We start from the raw sequence: 9,294 nt of genomic DNA, 5'->3' as shown, positions 1-9,294 counted from the left end.
TGTGCAGATCTCTGTCTTTGAGGTAGTTCCTCCTGGTGCAGAGGAAAACCCTCAGCCAATTCTCATCCTGGCAAAGGCAGAGGCTGAAGAGGCCAGCTAAAACTTGCAATTTTAATTTGCTCTCATGGTATCATGTTTTATACCTGCCTCCTGGTCCATGGCTCCCACGGCTTGCTCATATCCCCTCTCCCCAGGCAGTATGGGACATGTGAAACAGAAGAACAGTCAGTCTCCTGACCAGGTAGTGTAGCAGCTCTCATGGAAAACATCTCACCGGATGTTAGAGCTGCAGATGTGGTATTGAAATATCAGATCGGGTGGTGCCTCAGGTCTGGGTACCAAAGAATGCAGCCTTTCCTTTCTCGTGGGCACAGCCATGGAGTTCAGCCACATCACACCAGCTTCTTTTTGTCTGAGTACAGATCTCGGTCCCTGCTCCCAACTGAGAAAGCTATCCCTTACATCAAAGGACAGCAGATTATTCTTTTGTGCCAAAGACTCCGGTTTCTTATCTCTGACGGCTCAATCCTCACATCATCTGTGGCAAAGGATGGCTGGCAGCAAGAATAGATTACAGCGATTTAAAATGTCTCTCTCAGATAAGTGCAGACCATGAGTATTCAAAAGTACACATAATCAGATTGCAAGCTTGACTACCACAGCTTGCCTCAGATACCAAGAGCATAAATACAGATTAGACAAATTTTGGGTAGAAGGTCCATTAAAAGTCCTACTACATTATTACTTATTAAAAGTAAGGGATCAGGTGCGGTTTCTGCTGTTGTTAGAATCTCCTAAACTGATAATTCCTGAAAAGAGGGCTCAGGGGAAGGCTCATACTGTATGTGTCTGTCCTGTATCCACCCACAACAAGGACTATGCTGGAGAATGTGTCTGTGGTCCTCAGGTTGGATCCAGTATTTTCTCTCCATGACTCCAATATTCTTGTGCATTTGCTGAAGAGCTCTGCAGGTGTAGTGTGTTCACACTGCATAAGGTGTGCTCACCAGGCACCTCCGTATCACTCGATGGCCACTCATCACAATCCAGAGATAATCATCTGCCTAAATGAGACATATGAGCTATATTGTTTCTCTGTTAGCCTTAGCCTCTCATTGGTGTGCAAATCTCTATTACAATCCCAAGAGAAACTTCTTCTGACCTCTTACTAGTTTCCTTCTTCCAAGCTCTTTTTCTGTCTCACCTACTCATCTCTGAATTTCATTCCTTTAGATTAAAGCCTCCTTAAGAGACTTGTGCTGGGAAGGTGACACTTTTTAGTTGATCCTCTGGGATAGATCCACCTGGTCAATCTGCTGTATAGAAGATAAAGGATTGGGCTGATAAGAAGGTAGTTCCACCTTCAATCATTACTACTTTGCTGATCATACTGTGACTCAGTTTCCTCCATTTATACAACAAAAGCGGCCTTTGTGAGGAGTTTTGGGCTTAGTAAAGGAAAGGAGCTGTTTAAGTGTGAGTGTTAATTATTGTTATTACCCGACAGGCTGTAACTAATAGTAACCATTTAGCTGGGAGATGTGGAAACAGGTATGCAGTTAATTGCTAGATTTAGCTGAGGTCAGGTGGTTCCATTGCAGACAATCCATCATTGTTGTAAGCAGCATGAAGTTATGCCCAGCCTGAATTACTGTGAGTCTCCCTTCACCTCTGGTCATATGCTAATATCCCAAGACGTGTCACCAGTGAGCATTTGAGTGAAATCTCTAGAAGAATAAGGAACAAATCTGTAAATCGTTTTCTGAAATGCCCTGCCAAAAAAAAAAAAAAAACCAAAAAAAAAAAAAACCCAAAAGAATCAATAAGGTCTTCCATGTCAGGAAGGAAATGTTAAAAATATTAATTAAAAAATAAACTCTCCTGTAAATCAAATGGGAATGAGTGAGAGCAGGCAGACGGGGATAGAATAAAATTCCAGTGGAACAGCATATTCAATTCCCTGGAGTTTTTATGGCTGTGGGCATTTGGAAGTGCCTGTCAAAGCTCAGGGCCCAGTCCTGCTGTGTAGGCAGTAACCAACAGTGCTGTCTGTGGTCAGGGACCAGCAGCTCCGTGACCAGCAGACACCAGGCTCTGCAGGCAGCGCTTGGTGAGCTCCTCCGGCCACCGCTGTCACTGCTCCCCCTGCGGGGAGGACATATACTGAGAGAGGAGCACAGCTCCTGCGGGAGAAACTGCTGGTCCTAAAAGCGTGAGAGACAGCTAAAGCAACAAGGGCTTTTTTTCTGCTGATAAACCACTGGAGGGGAATCTCCCTCTCCACCAAGTGCTGACATTTCATTGCCGAAAGCTTGTCCCTGTCTCCATCAGCATTTATGTGGGTACATCTCTGCTGTGCATGAGTGATTTATTTAAGCATCGGCAGCTACTGTAAACGACAGTACAGTGAAGCACAAGCAGAGGAGGGAACAGAGGGGTAGAAATGAGACTTCCCATCTGTGAAAGCAAGCACAGGTGCCTATTCAGAGCAACTCCAGGACACTTACACCAGTCACTGGAGGAGGGAGAAAGAAAGGGTTATTTCGGAGCCTGCTCAGACCTTTCAGGCCACTTAATTATTCGAATTAAAACATTTCCTCTGGGAAGACTATACACACACGCATGTACTGTTCCTTCACTTTGCACGTCTGCTTCCAGTGGATGTGCGGAGGTTTCAGTATGCTGGGGAGCAGGCTTTAGAGATTTGAACTGATGGGAAACACACAGGAGGATGGGATCGGATGATACGAGTTTGAAAGTTGGGCTAAGTCCGTCGTTGGGGTGTGGGTGAGAGGGGGAGTGAGTAACCAGCCACTCACGACAGAGGCACGGGGCGTCCTGGCGGGGCGGCTGCGGGAGGAGTGTGATGCAGAAGCGGCGAAGTGAGAGGGAGCAGAGAGAGAGCGAGCGGGAGAGGAGCGAGCTGTGATTCCACAGAGGCAGCCGGGAGAAATCACCAGCCAGGATTTGCTCCTCTCTCTCTCCCTCTCTCTCTCTGATTTCAAATCAGCTCCTCCCCCGTGTGGTTGTGGCTTTGCCTTCCATCACAAGCCTCATCAGCAACACCAGTCTTGGGAAAAAAAAAAAAAAAAAAAAAAAAAAAAAAAAAAAAAAAGAAAGAAAGAAAAAAGACAGAGAAAAAGAGACAAAAGGAAAAAGTGCAAAAGAAGAGAAAGGAAACAAGAGGGGGGAAAAACAGGTAGGAAGAAAGTAATCTCTTCTACCCCTCGGCTGCATCTAGCACAGAAGAGTCTGAAACTTTACGTGGAGTTCTCCCCGTGTTTACCCCGCGGCGGCTGAATCGGCAGCGCCCGGCTCCCTCGCTCCTGCGCTGTCCTTCTTGCTCTTTCTCCCTCGCACTCATCAGCAGTCGGCAGCGATGGAAAAAGTTGCTGGCTGGTACCCAGCCTGGCACATTGCTCTCCTGTACTGGACATGGCTTTTCCTCTTCACTTCTGGCTTTACTGGTGCAGAAATAACTTGCAGATCCTGCCGTTCCCAGGTGCAGCCGCAGCAGCAGCCGCAGCAGGGATTACTGATGCACTTGAGGACCGACAGAGGAGAAAAGGAGCAAAGGAGGTTCCTCGGGGAGAAGCGAGGTGAGAGAGGGCAAGAGGCCGGCACGGAGGATGCCGGGCAGCAAGCGACCCTCGCTCCTGCTCCGGGGATGAAATTCAGCGGCTGGGAGACACGGCGAGTGACGAGGGAGCCAGAGAAAGTGGCCGGGGAGCGCCGTCCCCGAGCGGCAGCGGCGGCTCCGGCCGAGGACCGACCCCCGCAGGGCTTCCCCAGGGCGGGCGGCCGGCCGGGCTCGGGGCGGCGGCGCCGGGGCCGCAGCCCGCGGGGCTCCGCGGGGCCGGGGCCGGGGCCGGGCGGCGCCGCGGGGCGGGAGCCGGGGGACGGCGGCGCCGCCCGCTTCGGGCTGGAGGAGCTGCGGCTGGCCAGCACCACCTTCGCCCTGGCCGGAGACTCGGCTCACAACCAGGCCATGGTGCACTGGTCCGGCCACAACAGCAGCGTGAGTACCGCGGGCGAGGGCGGCTCCTCCGGGCTTTCCTTATTTCTCCCCTCTCCTCATCTTTTTCTTCCCCCCACCCCCGGTGTGTGTGTGTAATCGGGGGTGGGGGATGCTGGGTTTTTCTTCTTCTAAGGGGATTTTGCGCCTCCGGGCGCCGGGGACTAGCTTCGCTTAGCAGTGTGCAGTGGGGCAGAAGGGCTTCAAAAGGGCCATTCTTGTGGAGTAGAAAAACTTTCCGCTACCCGCCCGCCCGCTGAGCACATCCCCCTCCCGGCCCCCTTGTCCCTCGCCCCGGAGCAGAGCGGGATCCAGCGCTGCCACCGCCCGCGGCGCGACAGGAAGGGTCGGTCTCTTTCGGGGATGCGCCTTCGCATCCAGCCCTCTCCCCAGGATAACCCTCACGGGCAGCCTGGGAGGCTCAGCTGGAAGGATGCCCAGGGAAAGCCCCTCTGCTGCTGCTTCTCCTTCTGCCAGCTGTGGGGGCCCACGTCAGCCCAAGGGCTCATCCCCAGGCCCTGCTGATGTGGAGATTCTGGAGGCCTTCAGGACTTTGCCTGCGAGTTGTCTCTCTGTAGGGGTTAAAGCTGCTTTTTGTCTCTTGCCAACAAGGTGTTAAACAGGAGAGTTTTGTTTCTTCCTCATAACCTGCATGTGTCTCAGGAATAGCATCAGAACAGCTCTGATTTGAGCCAAGCAGAACAAAACTGCCCAGAGAAGTAGGCAACTGATTTCCAGGCTGGAGCCATAGTCATGACATGAAAGTTACCAGGTTAACCTGGGCACTGTATCCCTCCAGCCTCTGCTGCCATCGTACCTGGAACTGAGGGCTGAGGCCCAGGGAAGGCAAGGATTTATTGCTTGGAGTGCTCTCTGCCTGCCCTTAACTCTGCTTGTGGACCAGCAGATGTGGAGGGATCTGTCTGTCCGGATTCTCCAACTTTGCCTCTTAGGGACACCAGGCAGAATGCTAATGAGAGAGAAAGGGATGCCACCACTACGTGACTGTTGCCCATACAAGTTCCCAGGAGAAACAGGGACTCAGGCTCTCCTCTAAGGTGTCTACAACTGTAATGCTAGAAGGTTTCTGGCTGCTTGGCAGAAATCTTTGGCCTCTCTCTCAGCTTTCAGTACTAGGAGACTGATAACATTTTGAAATTATAGTCTCGTCATTATGAATTCCTTTTGGTAAAGATTGTACTGAGCTACTCAATTTAGAATTGCAGCGGATGTTGTAAGGACCTCACTGTGGGGCTCAGCCCTAGTTAATTGGGACATGGTTTTATGGTCTCATCAGGAAGTTTTTAATCAATTAATTGACAGGGGAATAGTTGTCATTTCCATTTTGAAGGACTTTTCCCTTTCTTCACAACTCAGCTAGACTATTCTTAAATAGTTGTGTGAACAGAAGCTGCCTTGTAGGAACTCAGGTCTGTTCATACAAATTGAATTGAGACTGACACTGGTTTCAGGTGACCCATTTGCTAAGAAAAAAGATTCTGATATAAAAAGTCATCCAGCAGGCAGCAGTTTCTCTGGTCTATCACTGCCATTATGTTTCACCTGTACATTTTTCAAGACACATCTATTGTTATATATGTGTTTGTGTACACATATATTTGTGTATATGTTTCTGCCCACTGTGGTAGTGTGGGCTGCTGTTGTCAGGGGCTGATTTACTTCCTGAGTGTGTTGTTGTACAAATGTTTTCACGGAGCTGTGGGGAAACATTTTGCGATTGTCCTTCCCGAAGAGCTGCAGGTTGCATCGTGTACAGGGATATTATGCTCCCCCCTTCACTGCGGGGGCTCTGGCAGTGCTGTTCTGTTTCATGCTGTGCTTGCACCCCCCAACACAGGGGGCTGAACAGACAGAAGCTGGGCCCAGCAGACTGAAGCTGGGCCCCAGCAGGACTTGGATGCACAGCAGGTTTGTCCAGGCTCAGCTGAAGCAATGGTGTGAGTTCAGAGGAAGCCCAAAGTGGCACCGACCCATTGTCGCTGTGTGGTGGTTCTGGGTTCCCGTCAGTGCTGGAGTTGGGAGTAGGATGGGCTTGGGGTGAAATGCTTCCTTTAGGGTACAGCATACATAGTTTTGCCTGCATGGAGGTTGCAGAGGTTCCCAATGTGCTGCTTGTGAGGATGCTGTGTAACCCCAGTGCCCTGTCTGCACTCCAACAACAGCAGCTGCTGGCTTTCTGCTGGTGTTTCCATGCTGTGGCATGGGGATGCAACACACCCCTTCTTGTTTTCATCCTTGTGTACTCTGGAAGTGCTGCTGTCAAACAGCTTTTGCCTTTTACCCAGGCAGAGGGGCAGTGTGAAGAAGATCATAGTTTGCACTATCTGTGTCAGGACAGGAAAAACAAAAATAAAGCTCAAAATATTTGAAATTTGAATTAGGTGGAAAAACTGGAAAATTAAGGCATTGTCACCATTAAGTTTTTGTATTGCAGTGTACTGTATCCTGTCAGCCTCACTGTGGTTCCTTGTATCCTTATTTTGGTAGTGGTGTGGATATAATTGCCATGCTGCTGTGGCAGAGAAAGAACTCCTGAAAGAACTCCTGAATTCTATACTGTGGGATTGTTCTAGGCGTTTGCAACTTCTCTCAGGCTTGGCTGTGATTTTATATTGAGTGTGTGCACCACTGAACTGATGACATTTTGCTCTGAATTCACTGAGCCACAGGTAAAATAAGAATAATAAATAATAGTATAAGTTGTCCAAGTTTAACTCCATCAACATAAATTGTTCTAGATCAGTGCTTATTTTGGCTCATTTGGTTATTTTAGGATTTTAGGTACTCCCTGGACAGCTTGCTCTCCAGATCCACATTCATATCCATACACTTGGAACAGGCTCTGCTTATCTGTAGTGACACAGTTCACATATTCGCTAATCTCTCCTGTGTACCTTGTTTCACTTATGGAGTCAGCAGGAGTTCCCCAGAGGAGAGCATAGGTGTAGCAAGACTGGCTTGTCAAATGACTGATGAAAATGAAATCAGGAGTATATCCAGTGTTGTATTAAAATACAGGTGGGCCTCAGGCTTTTTCTGACTCCAGTGGAGGTGTGTGAGGCCACACAAAGCTGTCCACAATCCTGAGCTCTTTCAGTCTGCAAGACAGAGAAGAGTGGCTGCAGCAAAAGTGGCTGCTGAAAAGGGTCTTTGATTGCACTGAGTGCTGGACTGTCTGGGATGATCCAAGAAGGTGTTGACTGGCCCAAGACAGCATGCTGCCTGAAATCATTTTGACAGTATAATAAGAGCCTAGACTATTGAGCCTGTAAATGGGTCCTGGCAATACTTACCTGCATTGATGCATCCTGAGCATCTTTCCACTGGCCCTATAAAACTGGAGTAAAAATTCATAGGACTTGAAATCTTTCTCAAATCTCTGCTGCAAGATACACAAGTGAGATCTCCTGCCTTTTTGCACCACTGAGAAATGTCATCAACGGTGTGGAAGTTTCCTAGCTCATGGAGATACCAAACATGTTGCTGATGCAGTGTGTCCTGACACTGTAGGTTTGGAGTCTCTGTAGCTCCCTTAATGCCATGCTATAGACTAGGGGAAAAGAGCTAGCAGAGATTTATGTGTGGAGCTAAGAGAGAGACCTGGCTTTAATGGAGAGAACCAAGTCTCTAGGTGATGTCCATAACGAGCTTTTGGGATAGAGATGTTTTTCAGAGCTTACAAAAAATGAAGACTGCTTCTGTCCTAAGTTGGCTTGGAGCAAGATCAGTGCCTTATTTGTTAATTTGAAAGTATTCTGGAGAAAGAGAAAAAAAATTGGAGGAGGTTGAAAGGTAAAGGAGATTGACTGAGTGCCTTGGTGCTACAGCTGGTGCTATAATGTGGTGCTGTGAAAGAAAGCAGCATGGGTTTCACAGTCATTTATTATAATAGCAGTTTACTGTTGCCTTGCACTGGATGAAGTGCTCTCGTGGACTGGACATTGGTGTAGATCTCAAATTGTGTGGCAGAGAATTTGAGCACGTACTTGGCTTTATACCTGGGGATTGACTTTTACGTGAGCATGATACTTTAAACAGCTGGGTCAAGCTTTTGTGATTTACATGGTTGGAAAGACAAAGCTGAGCTCCTCATAGGTCCTCTACAGCAGCAGAGCCTCAGCAGACTGATGGAGACACAGAGGTGAAGCTGGGAGTAGATGCAAAACAACCATGGCCAGACAGGTTTTATATTCCACCCACAGCAGAAGATTGATACAGCTGAAGGGTCCAGTGCAAGATGAAGCCTGCAAGGTCATCATTGCTCTTGTCAGGTGATTACAACAGACAGCAGGGGAAGAGTTAGGTCTCTTATGGGAGAGCTTTTAGGCAAGATAAAACTGCATTAGGTATTGCTTGCAAGATATTACTTAATGTTACTGACAGGACAAACTGGGCACAGGTAAGGCAGAATAACGATGCACCTGTATATTTCCAATGCACTCTATTTTTGTCCCGGACAAAGTAATTGTGAATAAACTGTTGTTGGATTTTCAGCTGAAGTGTTCAGACCTACTTTGTAAATGAAGAATTTCAAGAATGGCACATAGTACTGCATCCGAAAGCCACGACTGATCAAACTACAAACACATACAAACAGCTGAGGGTCTATCATCCTTCTATTCTTCACCCTTCTATTGCCTTCTTCCATTTTGGGTAGCTGTTTCATGCCTTTTTCTCCTGACTGTTGGAAACGTCTCTGATTTCTGTTCTAATGTTGCCAGTGGGCAATTTAGATTAACTTTTTTTTCCATTTGTGTATGTTCCTTTTAATTTACGTTATTTTCCCTCCCTGGCACTTACATTCCCTGGAATTATTTTACAGGCAGTGATATTCCCTTTCAGCCTCTGGTTTGTTAAATAAAGCAAGCACTCTTCTTTCTGTATCTGCTTGTACAACAGGTTGTAGAGAGTGAACTCTGAATTTCTAGGAGTCAGGTTCCCAAGAACTCGAATTTGAATCTGATTTTTGATTTTGATGAATGAAGATGATAACAAATATATTCTTTTTTACAGGTGAGGCAGTAAAGGCATGGCCAAAGTACCTTAAATTGCCAGTGTTCTGTTCAGTCTAGAATGGGGGACCGTAATCAATATGGGTTTTTTTCACATCTCACTTGGAGACTTTGCCCAAATGTCATGTTCTTGCAAGAGGATATAGTTGATAGCCACTGCCTTTCTCTTGTTGGCAGAGCTGTGGCTCCAGAGTAAAACTATCAGGGGTGCCAGCATCATCCCATGAGTGATCAGTATGTTGTATG

At 47.8% G+C, this 9,294-nt stretch overlaps 1 protein-coding gene across 3 annotated transcripts in view; it reads left to right on the top strand.

The window, feature by feature from the left end:
• Window positions 1–2,547: 2,547 nt before the first annotated feature.
• Window positions 2,548–9,294, top strand: part of LOC137478275 (VPS10 domain-containing receptor SorCS1-like) — a 261,330-nt gene continuing 254,583 nt past the window's right edge. Inside the window, exon 1 of one of the 3 annotated variants that reach the window (XM_068198011.1) lies at window positions 2,548–4,018. In XM_068198011.1, coding sequence (XP_068054112.1) covers window positions 3,380–4,018 — 639 coding nt within the window. In that variant the 5' untranslated portion in view covers window positions 2,548–3,379. The remainder of the gene's footprint in view (window positions 4,019–9,294) is intronic. The other 2 variants (XM_068198008.1, XM_068198009.1) reach the window with 2 other exon arrangements.

Source organism: Anomalospiza imberbis, chromosome 8 (assembly GCF_031753505.1).
Source record: "Anomalospiza imberbis isolate Cuckoo-Finch-1a 21T00152 chromosome 8, ASM3175350v1, whole genome shotgun sequence".
NCBI lineage: Eukaryota > Metazoa > Chordata > Aves > Passeriformes > Viduidae > Anomalospiza > Anomalospiza imberbis.
The sequence above is the reverse complement of the archived record's forward strand: the minus strand, read 5'-3'. Positions and strand labels throughout refer to the sequence as shown.